This window comes from Drosophila guanche, unplaced genomic scaffold (assembly GCF_900245975.1).
Source record: "Drosophila guanche unplaced genomic scaffold, DGUA_6, whole genome shotgun sequence".
In the NCBI taxonomy this organism is placed as follows: Eukaryota; Metazoa; Arthropoda; class Insecta; order Diptera; family Drosophilidae; genus Drosophila; species Drosophila guanche.
In genome coordinates, this window is record NW_022995756.1 from 733,009 (window position 1) to 751,784 (window position 18,776).

Sequence of the window (18,776 nt, forward strand, 5' to 3'; positions counted from 1 at the left end):
CCTTAAGACACAAATATCTAAGAGCTGGTGCAGGGATCAATGGTATTTTGAAAATCAAATATATTTTAATTACCCGACCTTCCTTATAGACTTGCTGTCCGCATTATTTCCCTAATCATCCGAAAATACGTACATGGCACATATTGTGACCCGACCCTCATCAAAATCCACATCCACCGAGCCTGTAGCTGGAACCTTTGAAAATTGGAGTCGGTCAAAACGGAGCACAAAGGTCGCTTTGGCCTCCTTTAACAGAGACAACTTTAATTGCTCGCATTTGGCCGAAACTCGCTCGGAAGGTGCTAAAAGAGTATTCGTACAGTTCGCCTTGTTCTCGGACGGCGAGTGCAGCATTTCTTAGGGTATTAAAAGTGAAAGGGAAGAAAAAAGCACAACGTACCGTCAGCAGCAAGTGGGAATGTGAGACCCTTGGACGAAGCCAACAGTCGTCGAACCCACACGTCAAGTTCGTACCAAAAGGAAGGGCGGTGGTCAAAATTAGATAAATTATTTGAACAGCATTCAATTTACGGCAGGTGGAGGTTGAGTGGGAGTGGGAGGTGCTCACAGAAACCCAAACATTAAATCTAGGACTTTTACCCGGGAGCAAGAGCAAGCAGTCAAGTCTGCTGGAGTCGAGGTAGTCCCTGGCCAGCGATGGGCCGCACGAAAAGAACGCTCAGAACTTTGGCTTGAGCTCATATTTTATTCAGCAGCCCCAAGGGACAACACAAGAGTACTCGGGGTCTAAAGTAGATCTGTCGCAGCCCAGGCGGACCAACTTCTGCAGCTGAGCTTCCATCATTTTTCTTGTTTTTTCCGCCAAGATTTGCCCACGTAGAACACTGGCGAGAGTGAAAAAATGCTGCGAACAAAGTGCAAATTTACAGCCCCGTACTGCCCGGTAGAATATTATTAGCATAAAAACCCTGCGTATACAAAACGCCCCGCCTGGCCGCAGGCTTATGCGGATTACTCCTTGTCCTAATTAATATCAAGTCCCTTGAGAATTGCTCTAATTGTAAGATGGCTATAAAACCATTGCGATATCAATTTGCATGCGCAATACTGTGCATTCATTGTTCATACAGGCATGCAATCATCAGTCTTCACCACTCAACGATCAGGTTTGGAGTCGTCTGTTCGTATTTAACACATTTCGCACTGCAGGAGTATTTGGACACAATAATGAATGATAGTGTGCTCTGACTAGTACCAGGAAGACTAAACGAGCACATCTGGTAGTGGTACATCCACAATCTTTATCGCTTTGGGCTAGAGAAGGTCACAGGGAAAATAATCAATTTACCAACTCGGCCGTGAAGAAGAGAATGGGAAGAATTTTGCCGCCACTTCCGTGCATGCCCAGCCAAGAGTTTTGCTGCTGCATTACCCGAAAGTTTGACAAAGGAACGGAAATTATCATAAATTTTGTTGGAAGGCAAAGAATGATGAGAAAAACATGAGACACACGCGTGGGAGTATGCACAGTGGGATCCATGCGAAAAGTGTCTTCTGAATTATCGATTTTCATTTAGGAACATATTAAAGCGAGCGACAACTACGGACATTGCTAAGGAAAAACAGGACATAGACAAAACTACTCTTCTCCAGCTCGACCCTCTTGACGTAATGAAGTTACTGATATGAATTCGGTCCCCTCAGCTGTGTGCCAAAATATGCTCACCTAAAGCCAAAAGCCTTCCACCATACGCCATCAGTTGCGATGAGCAGATGAACCCGGACTAGCAAACGTGCCAAAAGCTATCTAATGTAATTAGCGCAGCGCGTGGTAAGTTTTAGCCAATCGCCGTTAAAGCCCCTTTAGATGAAGCTGAAAAATTTGTCGTAATGAGTCGAAAGTTGCGTGTGGTCAGTGCATGCCCATGGCATTGAACATGAGCTTGGCCAATTTGAAGGACCTCTGACGTCATAAACACACGCCACCGTCTTCTCCCTGATTGCGTGCGATGCTACCCACTGGAAATCCCATTCACAAGGTGCAATCAGAGAACTTGCCACTCGATAGTAATTACATCCTCATGTGCTGAATGGCTGAGAGAGCTTGCGCTAGGAAAAACCTCTGCTGACAGAAAACGTGAGTCAGAAAGAAGAAAGCAGCAAGACTTTGTGGCAAATTAATTAATAATACTTATAACATTATCTCTAATTGGGTTGCAGCAAATGTTTTCCAGGGCCCGGAATGTTTACATCGGAAGGATCGAACGATTCGGTCTTAGGCCAGCCAGCCCTCGTTGTGTGTGTTTTATTAACTTCTATTTACGACCGTAGTTCATTCATAGAAGCATTCTCTTACCCATCCAATTTTTTAGAGTTTACGGATATACTAGTCTTCTTTTAAGCATTTAAGTGTTTGGATTTTCCATTGTAATGAAGGGACGCTAGAACCCTCACCCATTGACTGCTTGGTTTGGGCCGCAATAAATATTGATTATCCTGCTGCTCGAAAGTCCTGTGTGTTTATTTGGTTGAGATGGCTGCCTTAACTATGCGTTGAAATTCTAATTGATAAACCAATTAGCAGGCGAAGCTCATGCAATGCCCATAAATACTCGCTCCCAACAAATTTAATCAAATAGTTTGGGAAATTCTTCTTCTCTCTGCAGCGCTCAACTGATTTTGTACTGTCTAACTCCCCTTAACTGCGTACCCATGGAGTTGACAAGAGGGAAATTATTATTGTATACTCACCTCCAGCTCAAGAATTGGAACCCAAATTCTAGCACCAATATTTCATGGACAAATCTAGCCCTAAGTCTGTCCAGAGAATTGATCCAATTTGGGATAAATGGAGCAGTCAGAGTCATACACTAGGATTTCTGAAAGCTAAAATACCAGTGGGATAGGACCAGTGTGAGCATATCAAAAAAGTTATGATCGAATTGCCCCTGAAATCAAATTGATCTTTTCCCGCGATGGAAGGAACACTTGGTTAAGTTAGTATTTCATTTATTTATTTTGTTAAAAAGAAACATTGAAAATGTACAGTACATAAGATGAAATGGGAACCAAAATCTTTTCACAGTTTACCTACAATTGTACTCGTATGACTATACATATTTTTGTGTGTTTCGTTCATTTATTTCTTCTCTACTTTAATTAGTTATTTACGCAAATTATCCCCACATTCAATGGTCAATGCCCCGCCAAGGCAATGAAGGAATACGGATTCGATTAGTGTGCCTGCATGTACATACATATGTACTTATGTGTATTATTTTTACCTTTGAACATTTCCATACACGAATACGAGTTATTCATTGTGGCTTAGCTTATGTACATCCATATGTTTGTATGCATGTACTTCTGGGCTGGACTGACACGAATAATTTATTTACATGTGATTGGTTTTGATTTGATTAATGGCTGTCCCATGGAGAACCACGTCCCTTGGGTGTTACATACTTAATAGAGTCTGATGGATATCCGAGTCCAGCATACTTAACGTTTGTATTTGTGTTTCCCATTTATATGCCTACTGCTCTAGTGATAGTGTTATTTACATATTGGCTAAACTCAGCTATTTTAATGCGAACATCCCCATCCATTCATCTATCCATCCATTCGTATGGATGTACATTCGTATGGATGCTATGTATGTATGTATGTACATATGTATGTACATTTTACCAAATGCAGGCTCCTTCGTTTTCAACCTACGAATTACAGTACTCGTGGATAGTGAGTACACACTTAAATGCTAATTAGGAAGGCACTTGACATTCGAAACTAAAACCCCCAACCAAACAACACGATGAGATACGCACGACTGCGAGTAGATTAACGAACGGATGACGAACGGTCCACTCGTAAATGCTTGACCCCTCAGACATACACCCGAGGGTGCAATCTGTGTGCTGGGTGCATCCATGGATTTATCGTGCACACATTCAGCATTCGCACAGATACGGCAGTGTTTCGTCGTTGAGGGTGCATGCCAGTTCGGACAATGCAGTGAAGCAAATTGCCTACGTTATAGATCTATATTTAAATAAAAGTCTACAACTATGGGCTATAATGCTGTCTATACCGCCACCCTCTACCCTTTACCCTCTAACCCCTATTAGTGCGGCACAAATTCCGGGTGCGCACATATGTATGACCCACAACGCAGACGAAGACTGCTTCCGCGAGGACCAACTCACCTTGGCACGTATGAGCAATCCATTAGCTCGTTTGCCCGGCTCCCAGACTCGTGTAAGGTCGGTCAATAATGCCGGATATTAATTACGCTCATACACTTGGATCGCATTAATCTGAGACTCACAATGAGCCACATGCACGCACAAGCTGTACAGACTCGGGCGTAGAGCCAGCTTCCAGCCTCCACCACTCAAATTTACGTACTCGACTCTGTCTCTGGCTGCATAGGCATAGGCGCAGGCCTCGACATTTATGAGGAGTCGTGTTTTGTTTACGCAAATCTGCGGGGAGCTGTGCCATTATCTGTCCGGATGTGCGACGGTTTACGAGTTCGAGTGCGAGTGTGTGGCAGTATTTTGCTGCTCCTAAGCGCCAGCCATTAGTTCTCGGTCCTGCCTCACGTACGCCGCCTCTGCGCCCGCTGGCTTGACGGATGTGATATGGGTGGGGGGTGCTGCCGTGTCTGCCTATTTGTAGGCAATATGTTTATGCTTATGTGTGTCCCTACATTATTGATAACACCAAATGAACGCCGCACAATTTACTTTCACTTATTCGGTGCAAATAATTTGATGCGTGAAAGCGTGGAAAGTTAAGGGAATTTTGGCAGCACCCCCCGAAGCAGGACCGATCAAATATCATCCTTCTCTTTGCAGGAGCACAACGAAATTTAATACACACATACCCATGACCCAGACCTTTTCCGTCTCTTTCTAAATGTAACTTTGCTATGGGCTATAATCTCGAAATTCATTCATTCATTAGGTATTTACAGTTACCGGAAGCTCGTCCATATTTAAATACAAAAAACATCTCGCCTCAGTTCTCCCCACAAAATTCCAAAATCGCCGGGCAGGAGAGCACTCATTGGTCTGCAAATGCGTTCTGTGGCAAACGTGAGGAGCTGTCTAGGATTTTGTTCGTATTGTCGTTGATGCCTCGCACAGAAATGCACGTATCCCCGGGTGGCTAGGGTCCAGCTTTTGCACGCTCGAGGGTTCCGAGCGACTGATGGTCGGGCAGGTCCTTACTCGCCTGAGTGCTGACAATGGGAGGAGCGACAGCGACGCTCACTGCTGTGGTGTACACATGGGGCTCGCAGTCCAGCGTGCTCTGTCATCCGTAGTAGAACTGTGATCCGACGGCCACGCCGGTGGACAAGGTGCGCGGGGCTGTGCCGTCGTATGAGAGTTGTGGCTGGAGCATGGGCGGCTTGGAGCGGCGCAGCGTGGAGTTGGCTGGCCCGGGTACATGGCTAAGCGGCGTCATACTTAGCGGCGACTGATGCTGCTGTGACGTAGGATGCCCCGGCGAACCGCCTGCCAGCGAAGCTGGCGGCGTCGGCGTATTCGTTTGACGCTGTAGAGCGCCCATGCCCATGCCCATGCCCATGGGCATGCCTTCAGTGCTTATGATATAGCCGCCCCTGATTGTCGGCGCCGTCGTGTACTGAGCCAGCGAAGTGATTGGTAACATTGTGCCTTCCGATTGTTAATATATGGAGATTTGTGTCGTGCAAGGTGGAAGGGGGCATACTTACTTATGGAGCTGCTGCCGGGAATGCCAGCTCCTGGTCCATTGGCTCCAATCACAATGGCTGGCGTCAGAATTCCCGCGACTGGGCCTTGGCCTACGCTGGCGCTGCTCGTAGCCACGAAGGTGCTTGGGGACATGCCGATGAGGTCGGGCGACTGCCGCGCTCCTGCCAAGAGGGGATTTGCTATCAACCCAGTGGCAGGCCCAGAGCCAGGACCTAGGCTGGCATACAAGCTGCTGGCCGGCACGTAGGTCAAATAGTTCTGCAGGAGCATTGGGGGATCGTGAGGAACGAGCCAGCTCATTAATTCCTGGTAACTCACCTCGTTCTTAGACACACTTGGCACAGGTATTGGCGTACTCAGGTCGATGTCTGCATCTATTTCGGAAATGGTGTCGTTAAACCCGCTCGGGATTGTCGTCTCTTCGACAAGGCCTCCTGCACCACAGCCACCGCCTGCGCCTCCTTTGCTCGAAGAGTTGGAGTGCGTGTTGGTTGCAAGGCCTAGACCCCGCCGCTTCTGCAGCACGAGTCTAGTGGCAACGATAACAATGCAGAAGAGCACCCCAAGAGACCCAATGATAAGCAGGTAAAAGTACAACCGCTCCTGGTCATCTGTGGATAGGATGGAAGACACAATTTTTAACAAAAAGCTGGCGATGCCTCCGTCCAGCATTAAGGGTGCTTTACGGTCTTAAGGTCACAAGTTCTCGCTCAGGCGATATGCCCACAAAAAGTAGCACAATGGCATGGAGGGTTCCCGACGTTGGATATTATTTGAAAATCAGATTTCGCCATTAGGAATGTCGGCGACGCCTTTAGTGACAGTTTGTGACCCACGCGGGTGGGTAAAAGGGATTCGGATGGGATTAGGTTCACGTTGGTTGGAGGAGGTCTGTCCAAAGGATATCTGAGGCTGATTTTACTCGTATTTACGCTTTGCATTTCGGAGAATAAGGCCTGACTTGTAGGCAGTGCTGTGTATGGTCTTGCTGTTTAAAAATGGCTTACCCTCTAGACTCAAGTCGGCACTGTGTGTCATTACAGGGTTCACACCACTGCCGTCCACATCTGCGACCAGGGTGCCGTTCGTCATGGTCTGGTTAACAGCAGGATTAGTACTGGCTCCTGGTCCATTCCCAGGCCCAGGTCCAGGTCCGGTGGTGCTGTTGCGCCTTCCGAGTGCTGTGGTGTTGCCGTACAGCTTTGGTATCGCCTCCGACTCCTTGTAGATCAGCTCGTCATCGTAGAGGTCGTTGATGTCGCCTTCAAAGTCGTCGGACTCGTCCGGCTCGACCTCAGAGTCGTTGCTCTCCTTGAGCACTTGCTTTGGCACTAGACAACAGGACAACATGGAGGGGAAGGCAGTGGCTTAAGTGATGTACATAAATCAAGCGGCCAAGTCGGGGCGGCATCGAACGAGCAGCCCCAGGCATCTATCTCTTGCCCCGATTCCATGTGATGCGATGGGACGCACCAAGCTCCCAGATCAGACCCCGGCGCCCCCTTTTGTTCTAGTGTCCTACTTACCACATGTGTAAACAACCTTCAGATACATTCGCGAGTTGGGTTGGCACGGAGTACCGAAGGTATTCGCGTCAGCTGCCAGATTGCAACGTCGTCGACCGTGGCAAATTTGCATAACGGTCTCTGTCGCGTATGAGGCGAGGCACGCTACATACGGAAATAGAAGCAGAGAAGTAAAGTGCAAGAGGCAGGAATCAGTGTCAGTGTGCTGTCGGAGCCATGATTGATGAAAGGCAATGGGGTTCAGAGCTAGAACTCCCAAGCTAGAACTTACTTTCCTCGCGAACCCCCTGCGGCTGGGGGCACTGAATGCTCTCGTACTCGGTCCTCCCGAAACTGGCGCTGTACACTGCTATGCGAGAGTACGGGTTGCACTCCAGCTGGGCAACATCGTTGTGGCAGGCGACTTTGCTGCGGAACTCATCTGAAAAACGGTACAGAAGTGCGAATTACATGCAGATACTCATAGAACAAAATGCTTATAAATACACCGTGGATGGGGGAATGGGAAATGTTCAATTTCTTTGCGAACTCATTAAATGGACTCAGCGAATTTCTCTTTAGTCACTTGCCGTAAAGCCATGTAAGGGAACAGGGACAGGGAAGGGGGACAGGACGTAACGACAATGCCAACCCCTGTAGAGCAATCAACGATTTCGACGATTTTGTAATTGAAAGACACGGTGCCAGCGCTGCATCTGACTTAAATATTCCTGCCGCTTCATCCAGCCATCCGATAATAGGTCTGAAATTCAAATGTTCGTACAACAAGAGCGCTATATTCACTGCAATTGCGAGCGCCCTGCGGCCCTGCTTCCCTGCTTGCTCAGGGCCCTGCTCACCGATGGAAGTTAATTTTGTGTCATCGAAGTTCTTCTGTGTTCCACGAAGCACGTCCAAAGATGAATAGACTGCCAGGTCCCAGTCCCAGTGCCAATCCCAATCCCCGTCCTGGCCCGTCTCTTCCGCTCCGCGCTAACAAAGCTCCCAAATACACCACCAACCCAGGACGCCCTTTCGCCTCACTGGATTTTTGGAACGCACGACAGAGCGCAAAACTTGTTATACTCGTACATGTACAGGCAACTTGCATGCTGTGCTCCCCACGAATTTCACCGACGGGACAACAGCACCCGACTCCCGCACCCCGTTTCCTCCATTCCTACCTCCGGTCCTCGCTGTCAGCTGGCGTGTAGGGGAAGCTTGCTCAGGGCGCAACCCGTAGCCTGACACCGGGGAACTTTTATTTAACTTTTTCGGTTGGACGTTTATGTGTCGATTCCGGCTGTCGAGGGTATTTCCCCGCCACCCACTAAACCGATAGGTGGCCCAGAAACCCCCGGCTACATGGATATCGGTGTATCGTGTTTGGTTCGCATTTTCTGCCCATTGACGTGTCTCCCGTTCTCGCCTGGATCCCCCCTTGTGCGAGAAATAAATTCGGGAGAATTTAACAAAACTTGGGAAGGATGGTTTCATTGGTGTGGGGGGACGGGGGGATGACTTACATGGGCGACATTTGTAGGCGACTTCGACGATTTTGCGACGCTTGGGGCAGGGGTCGTTGCTGATTGCATTCGAGCTGGCCGTGCTGCTGTGATAGCTGCTGGTGCCGGACGAGTCGCCCACTCCGCTGGCTCCCAGTCCGTAGAACTGCGGGGATCCGTGAAACTTGCAGTGCTTCTTCTTTTGGCAAGCCTCGACCACCGTCTGGAGCAGGGAGTACTGAAAGTAAGGAGCAAAACCAATCCGTGCATTAGTTGCCTTCCACCCCTTCACTCTTCACCTCCCAGGCTCTGTCTGCTCCACATTAAGGTGCAAGAGAAGACGCCGAAAAGTCAACGAGGTCTGCAGAACTCTGCGCTGAATTGCAAACTTTGCAAATTGAAATAAAATATTTGCCCCAGAAACGTGGGAAAATGGAAGTGTTACCGTTTGTGTTTCATTTTGTTTTTATACCCGGTACTCGAAGAGTAAATAGGGTATATTGTATTTGTGCGAATAACGGTTGTATGTAACGCACAGAAGAAAGCGTTTCCGACCCCATAAAGTATATATATTCTTGATCAGCATCAATAGCCGAGTCGATAGAGCCATGTCTATCTGTCTGTCTGTCTGTCTGTCCATTTGTCCGTCTGTCCGTCTTGTTTGTCGGCTAGTTCTCAGAGACTATAAGAGCTAGAGCCACCAAATTTTGCATCCAGACTGCTATATGCTCACACTGAAACCAGTGTATTTCAAAAATAGGCCACGCCCCCTTTCGCCCCCGCAAAAGGGCGAAAACCACCCAAACCTACAATTTTGGAGATAAAAGAAAACTAAAAACGCCATTCCGTAGGGAATGGCCATATCAGATCACCAAATTGGGATCCCAGAATAAAGAAATTAATTTGCTGTGGCTTAACCCACCCTGACCAGCAGCTTTTGTTGTTCCTTTCACATTCTCTCATTCACACTCTGCTTCTGCTTCACTCGGCCCCTGCCTCTGCCCTCCTCCCCCTGCCGATTCCTCTTCCAACTTTTAACCCACCCCGTCCCGCAGCTTATATTTGTTTTTTTTTTTGTATGAGGGCGCTGCCTCTGCCACGAGTCTGCAGTGTGTGGGTCTAGGGAAGGACGGTGAGCTAACGGAGCGTGTTGGTGTGAGAAGTGTTGTAGATGTAGATGACAGATGAAGAAAAAATTTAAAATTTGACAAAACACCGCTGAGGTGCAGATGCACTATTGTCCCAATGACCAGTTTTGGTGGCTGTTTACGCCAAATTAGCGCAAAGGGCTTATGGCGGGGAGCAATTAGTATTTTGTATAAGTAAAATACATTTTTAGCATTAAGCTATTGAATTTGTTGCATTTACGACATACCCACAGAAGTTTGTTGCTATAGAACATATATGTAATACGCTCTGTATTAGAAAAAGAGTGACCATTAAAGTTGCGTACCAGAAATTTTCATAGATTGCGCCACTTTCGAAAAATCTGCTTTGAAACCTTGCAGTCATTTTTGCACAGAATGTGCACGAAAAAAGTACCAATTTTATTGCTGTTTTAAATATCTCATAAATTGGAAAATACTGATTAACGATAAATACGATTAACTGATCCAATTTTTGTGATGCATTTTATTTAGTAGGCTTTTTACTACGTGTTCTGTAATGTGAACGATATCTAGGGGTTGGCGATGTCTTCTACATCTAGATGTAGCCCTGAGTGCCGGGTATAAAAGTAGTGACGCGTAAGAAGCGTCTCACACGTCCCTTCTCGTTTCCTCCTCGTTCCGCTCGCCATTAGCGGAAACTTACAATGAAATAAAACGTGCCACAAACGAGCTTCAGCCTAGCTAAAGCCACTTGAATTTCCCTGGTACTCAAGTTCGGTTCCGACCATCTAAAGGATATTCATATGTATCTACGTACGGCTTGACCTATTCTTATGCAATTTTTGTTGAACACGCGCATGGTAGGAGCACTTTACCTATGGGCAAACGCATTGGAACATTGGAGACATTCTTTGCCAATCAGACCTATCGGACGAATGGAATATTCTATATTTGGCTGCCACTCGAATCCTCGAGATGAAGAGACAAAGCGGATATTAATGGTAGCTGTTTTAACATTCCTCTCTGGAAGTTTCAAAAATGAAATTGTATTTGTTCATTTTGTTAAACTTATGAGTTTAGCGATTATTTGTTGTTTTGTTAAATTCTTTTGTAGGTTTTTCCGCTTATATTTATGTTTCTTGCATTGTTCATTCGTGGACCCTTGCTGGCATTGTTTATTGAAACACTCATAAATGTTTCAAATTGCTCCATTTGATACAAATCGGTGAGCAAACCTTTAACAGTCACAAAACGAGCGTGCCTCACACGCAAAGAGATCATAGATAAAATAAGTGAATTGAAATATATTACCCTAGCTTAAAGTAGTGCTACCAGTAAGTAAATTCGAATTTCGACAGCTGCCAATGAAAGTCAATAAAAAGCAAGAGAAAAAGAGTAAACAATTGAGGAAAAACATAATCACGTCAGCTCTCCAAACAATGTTCGCCATGAAACAAAAAAGATGCGATAATGACAACCAAACGACATGTTGGAATTCCTGCAGGCACAGCGGGAGATGACGTGGGAGGTCCTGAGGTCTTTGGCTTGGCTCGACACAAAGGCAACATTTAGCCTTCGTCAATATGGAAGCAGTGTACAGTCCCAACCCCTCTGCCATCTTGCCATCTTGGTCAGCTAACTAAAATTAAACCAAAAACAGTTTCAAGCTTTCCTCCATTGTTCTATCTGTTGTGGAATTTTCCCTGAATTTAAATTCGTATTGTCTGATGCCTAGTCAGCGAATCAGCAGCCAACCCAATCGAATAAGGGAAAAGGAAACCGAAATGTTTAATGAATTGGAAGTGAAATTCGGAATGTAGAAAATTGCCATGAAAAGACCAGCTTGACTGTCGCATTGACACGTGCAGCACACAAAGGATGTGCCGTATCTGAGGCGACCTGGATTATCAGGGCCCACCAAGATTCGGGGTCGTTTTTCAGAGATTCTTGAATGTGATAATGTGGGGAAAGTAACTAAGTAATTACATCTCAGATCATGAATAAATCAAACAGATAAGTGAGCTGCAGTTTCTTGTTGACTTGTACCTGCAGAGCATTCGGCCACATGCAATTTTCTGGCGAATCATCACCACTATCAGCGGGGCTTGGCAGCTCGCCACCAGTGGAGGACTTGCCAGGATTTGCAGAGTTGACAGTGCTCCTGGAGTGCTCCAGCTCAGAGCCACTTGCACTTGCGCTTGTCCCAGTGCTGGTGAGCGCATCCAGTGCGGATGGCACGGCCATGACCATTCCGTAGCCATAGCCGCCATAGCCGCCATAGCCGCCATAGCCGCCGTTTACGTAGCGATTGGCAGGAACTTTCTGTGAGGATGAGCCAAAGATGGATCCCCGGAGCAGGTGCCTTGCCTTGCCACGAATCTCGGATGCGGCGGCTCCAGAAATGGGACACAGCTCCTCAATGGTATAGCCATCTGGAAGAAATTTAAGAGTCCCACGGACATGTGCACTACATTGAATAAATGTGTCGAAAAGGTGTAGAACAATGAAGACTTACCTTTCGCCACGAACTTGTTGTACTGGGCAAATTCAATGGAAATGCTGGTGCCTCGTGGGCAGGCAATGGCCACCTGGTCCGAGTCACATGACGCCTTCTGATATGTGCGCAGCGTGGCTGAGAGTAGCGCTGTTGAATAAGTGATATATGATATGAAACATCTCTATGGCGTAATTTTAAAAGCTCGACATCATCTGATGGGGATATGGGAGAAAAATAAATAACCAAACAAGTGCAAGTCAGCTTCATTTGGAACAGCATGAAGGGCCTTTTGTAGGGGGTTGGTTCCTTGTCCTTCAGTGTTAGTCTGATGATATGAAAAACAAAACAAAAGACTAAATTGAAAAGGACCACCGTCCTTGCATGCCAGAACTTTCCTCCAATTACAATGAAAGCAAGCGTCCTGGCCCTGGCCCTGGCCCTGGCCCTGTCCCTGGCCCGTAATAAACCCGCACTCCCGAACCAAAGCTCTCCACCTGAGCAAACAACGCGGAGCACTCGTAGGTGTGGCTCATATTGGAGCAGGGGAAATTAAGATAGCTTTATACAGAGGGCCACCGCCATGCCCTCTTCCGGTCTGGCATGTCGAACGAGGAGAGTGAACCGACCGAGGGATAATGCCATTGTAAGAAGGGGGGAAACACATTTTCGCAATTAAAAGTAAGTAGGGGCTGTGGACTTGAAGGTTCCCTCGACTTAAAGTTATCAACCAGCAAAAATTCTAAGAAAGTCTGTTTGGGAAAATCTTTAATTTTAATTTAATCTTTAACTATGCGCGAGTGTCTGATGTTTCCATAACCGTATCCGCAGGGATGGGAGGCCTGGGTTTTAATTATGGTGCTTTCGAATACAGCGTGGATGGTGTATGTACATAGATGCAAAGAACGGTACTCTCGGTACGGACCCAACACCGATGTAATGAGGCGAAAAACAAGCGCTGGAAAGCCCTTTCTTCCTGGGCACGTCAGTCGAATTGAAAACAAAACTTTAAAAGCATTTTCGCCCCGAGAAAGGTGTCGGGTATTTGTTTCGACTTAACAAAAAAATGTTCTTCCCTCGCACCCGGCCCTCGTGCGGTAGTCTTCTGTTAATTCGGACAGTATGAGGAAATGTATCGCTATGTTGCTATTATGTCTGTGAACCGCTAAGACCCTGCAGCAGGATTCCCATTTAAAGCATCGCCAATGTCCACCTAATTTAATGGGTTGCGGAAAAGGCTGCTGCGCTACAAGAACACACGAAACGGCGTAAAACACACATCCATCAGCTGTGGGGCTGGACCGAGGGGCGGCGGGGCGGCGGACATGCCAAAATAATTTAGCCGTTCGCTTCGTGTCCATCGCTTTATCCCTAATGAGTTCGGTGAGTGCGCGAACGATTTGGTTTATTTCTGACGACTGTTCTGCCGCGAGCGTAGGCGTGCCGTGCCGGCAACGACTGTGGCCCGAGTAAGGGTTGCGGGAATCTATGTGATTTATATGGCGAGTCGTAAATTATATTCAAATGCCGATCTCCCCCCACCCGTTAAAGGCGGGAAGGACGATTCTGTGGGCCGGAGACTGGGCACTTGTCCAGCCACCCACAGTTTTGGGGCCGTTCGTAATTATTTCCTCGGGTATATAGCAGATACAATAATTCAATGGGCACAGGGACAATCAGGACTATGTCCTCGTGCATTATTTCATTGGTGTTGTAGGCAGATGTTGATACCTCGATGATATCAACAACTAATCAGAGAGAACTTCTCGTCCTTGAACTAGTTTCCTAATGGTCTTGCTGGTCGCCAGCATTGCAGAAATCCTCAAAGTTTTTATTGAAGCCATTTCAGCAAAGTAATCGAGTCGCTCTGGTTCGAAGCGCCATAAACTTTTGGCTTCACTTGGCCATAAAATCTGTGTGTTGTGTGCAGTTGGTGCCTCAACTCCCAGGGAGCACGTTCCGCAGCTGCCGCCGGAGAGGTGCACATTTTAAAGCGACAGTGTTTGCCGCCGGAGGTTTCAACTGAAACGAAAAACAATAAAAATAACGAAAAGTCCCTTTGACCTTGCAGCTCGCCACACCTCCCCACACACCCACCCACCCATGTGGGAAGTGAATGTGGGTGGGTCTGCCTCTTGTTCGGAAGTACATACAATCACGTGAAGCTTTTGGGCGGTTGTACAAAACTTTTTATTTGATTTGAAATTGAAAGCGACGCAGAAGGAGTCCCTAGCCAAGCCACTGGAATGGGGTCTTTTCCTCGAACCGCACTCATTGCGGGTAGCGGTGTGAACGATGATGTGGATGTCGATGTGGTTGTGGATGTAGCTGGGAGGGGACTCCTCATTTACGTTTCGAACTGTCAGGGCATGAAATTTGTGTAAGCGATGGCATTACACTCTGAAGTTGCCATCTGTTTCTTAACATATCCGACGACTATATGAAAAATGGATGTCTGCTGCGGTACAAAGCCCCAAAGAGACTAACAGACTGGAAGGGGAGCAATCTCAGGCTGTTGTTCTCGTACTTAAATTATTTATAGCTCAGCTCCAGCTCCATGCAGTAGGAGTGGAAATTGAAGTAAATCATGTTTACATGATTTACAAAATGAATCTCAAATACAAATAAACGGAATCATGCTGATTCTCAGCCAAATGCCAGTGCCAGAGTAGGAGCAACGCAAACTGCAGTTGCCAGAAATTTAGATACTTACATACATCAAGCGGAGCAGCAGCACACTTTTCGAGCGAAACGGCAAGCGAAAAGTAAATATTTTATGAGCAGTAAGTGCAATCGGGGCCCGGAGCCAGCTTAGCTGTACTCCCCCTCGCATTGACTTGACTTGACTTGCCAATAAACGAGCCGATATACGCGGACAGTACTCGCAGGACTACATTCGAAAGGAACCCACACCGAGCGCCTTCCGAGCGAAACTCCTTTCAATCTTCAATTAGTTCCGAGCGGAACTTGCTCCTAAGCCAAACTAGTTTCTGGAAACACGATCCCATCGCATCGATTTGTTAATACCGAACAAATCCTGATTTTTGGTCTCCGCGTCAGTGGAGCCACTTTGCCCCATTTTGACTGTCACTGCGATTTGCTCTTGGTCTGCGAGCAGCACACAACAGAGCTGCTTGGACGGGGCTGTGGGAGCCGATGTTCAATTCTATGTTCAGCAATCAACCGACCAGAGCAACGGGGCAAACTACGAGCAAGCAACTGTCATCGGGCGTTCCCGAGTCAATGGCGTAGAAGAAATAAATTTGTTTTGATTTATCCCCATGTACTTTGTGCCCTCTGTGCCATTGCCGTTCACTTTGAATTCGTCTGATTTCTTCTGGGGCCGCTCCTGTCGCTCTCCTCTCGGCCCCATGATCTATTCGTGGCACCAACACGAGTTCGACAGGATGCGACGCTTCCAGATTTTATTGACCCATTTTGCTCCGAACAATAAATGGCAATTCGCTTCTGTTGACACAGCCGCGCTGGCTGCCCATTTCATCCCATTTCAGCCAATAAAACTTGATATGTCACTGATATGCCCAGCTCTCCTGCCCAGTTCTGTTCGGTGGCCATACAAATCTAATTAAACGAAATTTAATATTTATGTTAAGTTTTTCGGCCATCGACAAATGGAATCAATTTATTTATGTGCATTTCGTACGTCAGCATGGAGCAGCCACAGATTAAAGTTATTAACGTGTACGGGACACACTTTATGTCCCAGTGGCAGTTAGATAATTATCATTAACGCTCGTTCTTTTGGTGCGTTTATGAACAGATACTATTCCCATGCAAAACTCCTTCTCTGCACAATGGATATGTTTCGAGAGCCGTGAGCTACGTGGGAAAGAAAGCGCACCGCCAAGTGTCGAGTTCGTATATTAAATGCGAGAGGAACACAAAGGGAAAGCAAAGGAATGTAAATGTAGTCAGGATTGTGGCATTACTTGTCCTTTTGTGCTGTGCTGGCCGACTGTTTTTATTCTAGGATACAAAGCTTATGACATTTTACGAGCTTTTTTAATACTTTGTTGAAACTTTGCGCTGGCCGCTGTTGCGCTGTGGTCCCACCACCATTGCTGCAGATACTTATCCATCTTTGTGCTCGGAAACTTGTAGGAGCCAGCACAAAATTTATGAGCGTGTTTTGTCCTGTGCAAATAAAGGAGCCCGTATACCTCCACGCCTAAACGCGCATACTCGGACGCAAAGTTTTTGGCTATCTGCCACCCAAGGACTCATAAGTGAGCAAAACACTTCCCGCTGCTGGCGCCTAGGAATATGTGTATGCAGCAGGTCTGCGCTGACGACTGTAAATGCTTGACATGTCAGCAGAGCTCTTGTGAACAGCTGGGATTAGTCGGCGTCCTCGCAAGCTTTTCCTCTGACCAAAAATCAGCAGCCAGCCATCCCGTCCTGTTGCTGTTTGTGGGCTCCGAGCAGAGCGAAGCCCCTCTTACACAGACCAAATATTAAACGAATGCTACCCGGATTTTCTCAGCGGGTACCGATTTTACTACTAAATACTCAGCATCGTGCAGCTGCTGGACAGGTAAATGTTGGAAATTAATATTAAACAAACCTGCTAAGTGTACCGTGAAGTGAATGTGAGCTTGAAATAGTTCTTACCCAGCGGATCAATGCGGAATATGACCTCCCCATTGGCGTTGGCATTGGCACCCGCGCCGAGAATGAACAGAAAGGACAGCATCAAGCTCTGGGCCTGCGAATAATCCATACTCCGGCGGAATGGCGAGCAGAGCGCGGGGGCAGATCGGCGGGCGATTGGAGAAGCGTTAGCCGGTCGCATCAGAATCGGTCGTCCAGCAAGCTCCCTGATGGCGGCCGACCACTCGATCTCGCATGGGATCGTGTAGGAGATCGCAAGTCGATTGGGTATATTCACTCTGCACTGTTTTAGATTTTCTTTTCAATTTTTCAACTTTTAACATTCGTTTTTTAACTTTCTCTGTGCTAAAACGGCAAAGGGCAGGACTCTCTTTAGTAATGGCACTGCAAGGCGTGGCCCAAGGCCAGCAACCTCGCTCCACACTGATTCCGGTGCAGGTAATCAAATTGACCTAAAGCCTTTGCCCTCTCATACCCCTGCCGGCGAGCAGCAGCATCGATTGAATCGCTTTACCTTGGGACACCACTCCTCTCCTCTGTCCACTCTCCACTCTCCTCGCTCCACTCTAGACCCATCGGCACGGCCATCAAAATTCATGCTCACGCATATGCAAATGAGCGGCATACAATTGGCAACATAGACTGCCATGCGGCGAGCAATAAAAAAGTGTCAGCAATATCGCCGACGGAAAAACTGTTCGCAATTGTCGGCTGGCGACAATTCAAGATAGCTGCCATTTTTCACACATTTAAATTTCACTTCTATCTTGTACGAAATGCTGTACGCAATATACGGGCAATGCCAGTTTCAATTGGTTCCACTTTCGCTGTCCTGGCACTTTATAACGTACGCCTCATAAGTGTATATCCATCCCATCATTCAGTGAATGAAAAGGAAAGGAAACAAGGAGCCACGCATCATCTTAAGAGTTGATGATACGGAGTGGGGCTTGGACGACTAATGATGCGCTCAAATGCTCTCATCTCTCATCCGAATTCCGAACTCCGAGCAGCATCAATCATACGGCGGATCAACGGCAATTATGTAACTCGCCGACGGGCAGCAGCATCTGGAGAGATTACGAGTCCAACAGAACTTTTAATTAAAATGCCGTTTGACATGTGAACTGAGAACTGTTGCCACTTTCTTTTCTTGTTTCTTGTTTCTTGTTTCGGCGAGTTCGTCTATGTTCCGACTGCAACGAAAGGCTCCCATTTGGGAATAGGGTCGAAGCTGGAGCAATGACGACCAGGGCGTTCGAGGAGGATAAAAGGCACTTGGGACTAAACTGCATGGGGAGCGAGCTGTGCAGTTTATTCCCATTCAGAATTGGAATGTTTAATTAACGCTGGATGACACATGTACTTGTCACCCGGACGACAACTGACAGCTGCCCAGTGACGGTCTGATTGCCAAAGGCATGGAGGAGCTGCTGGGCGCTCGAAAAAGCTGTAAGGTATTAGGTAACAGTTTGCACAAGCCTCATCGAGGGCACCAAATGTCTATCTTAGTCTCTAGCCTAATCAATTTGGGGGTTTCATTGACTGTATTTTATCTTCTAGTGAGCATTTAGGCTATGACACATCAGCTATAAGCCATGCAAAGGCTTGCCGGCTTGAGATTATTGGGGCATTCGTCGTCAGTCGCTTGCATTAAGCAAATGAATGTATCCAGTCTCCTGGCAAGGAAGTAGCCTTAATTCTCGGATGGCTAAGGAAGGGGTGTGGGTTTCTCCGAATGCAAGAGGAATCCCTTAATGTTTGACATCATTCTTGAATAATTATTTGCTGCAATTCATTCGCTGCTAGCGGAGATTCCTCGCCAT

At 47.0% G+C, this 18,776-nt stretch overlaps 1 protein-coding gene across 2 annotated transcripts in view; it reads right to left on the minus strand.

The window, feature by feature from the left end:
• Positions 1 to 4,893: 4,893 nt before the first annotated feature.
• LOC117590111 overlaps positions 4,894 to 18,776 on the minus strand; it is a 31,161-nt gene continuing 17,278 nt past the window's right edge. Inside the window, exons 1-10 of one of the 2 annotated variants that reach the window (XM_034282460.1) lie at positions 16,951 to 17,269; positions 12,340 to 12,468; positions 11,871 to 12,256; positions 8,737 to 8,953; positions 7,503 to 7,652; positions 7,232 to 7,375; positions 6,713 to 7,036; positions 6,024 to 6,316; positions 5,705 to 5,963; positions 4,894 to 5,645 (exon numbers count right to left, since the gene is read on the minus strand). In XM_034282460.1, the coding sequence (XP_034138351.1) occupies positions 5,281 to 5,645; positions 5,705 to 5,963; positions 6,024 to 6,316; positions 6,713 to 7,036; positions 7,232 to 7,375; positions 7,503 to 7,652; positions 8,737 to 8,953; positions 11,871 to 12,256; positions 12,340 to 12,468; positions 16,951 to 17,131 (2,448 nt within the window). In that variant the 5' untranslated portion in view covers positions 17,132 to 17,269 and the 3' untranslated portion in view covers positions 4,894 to 5,280. Of the gene's footprint in view, positions 5,646 to 5,704; positions 5,964 to 6,023; positions 6,317 to 6,712; positions 7,037 to 7,231; positions 7,376 to 7,502; positions 7,653 to 8,736; positions 8,954 to 11,870; positions 12,257 to 12,339; positions 12,469 to 16,950; positions 17,270 to 18,776 lie in introns of those variants that run through there. The other variant, XM_034282461.1, reaches the window with a different exon arrangement.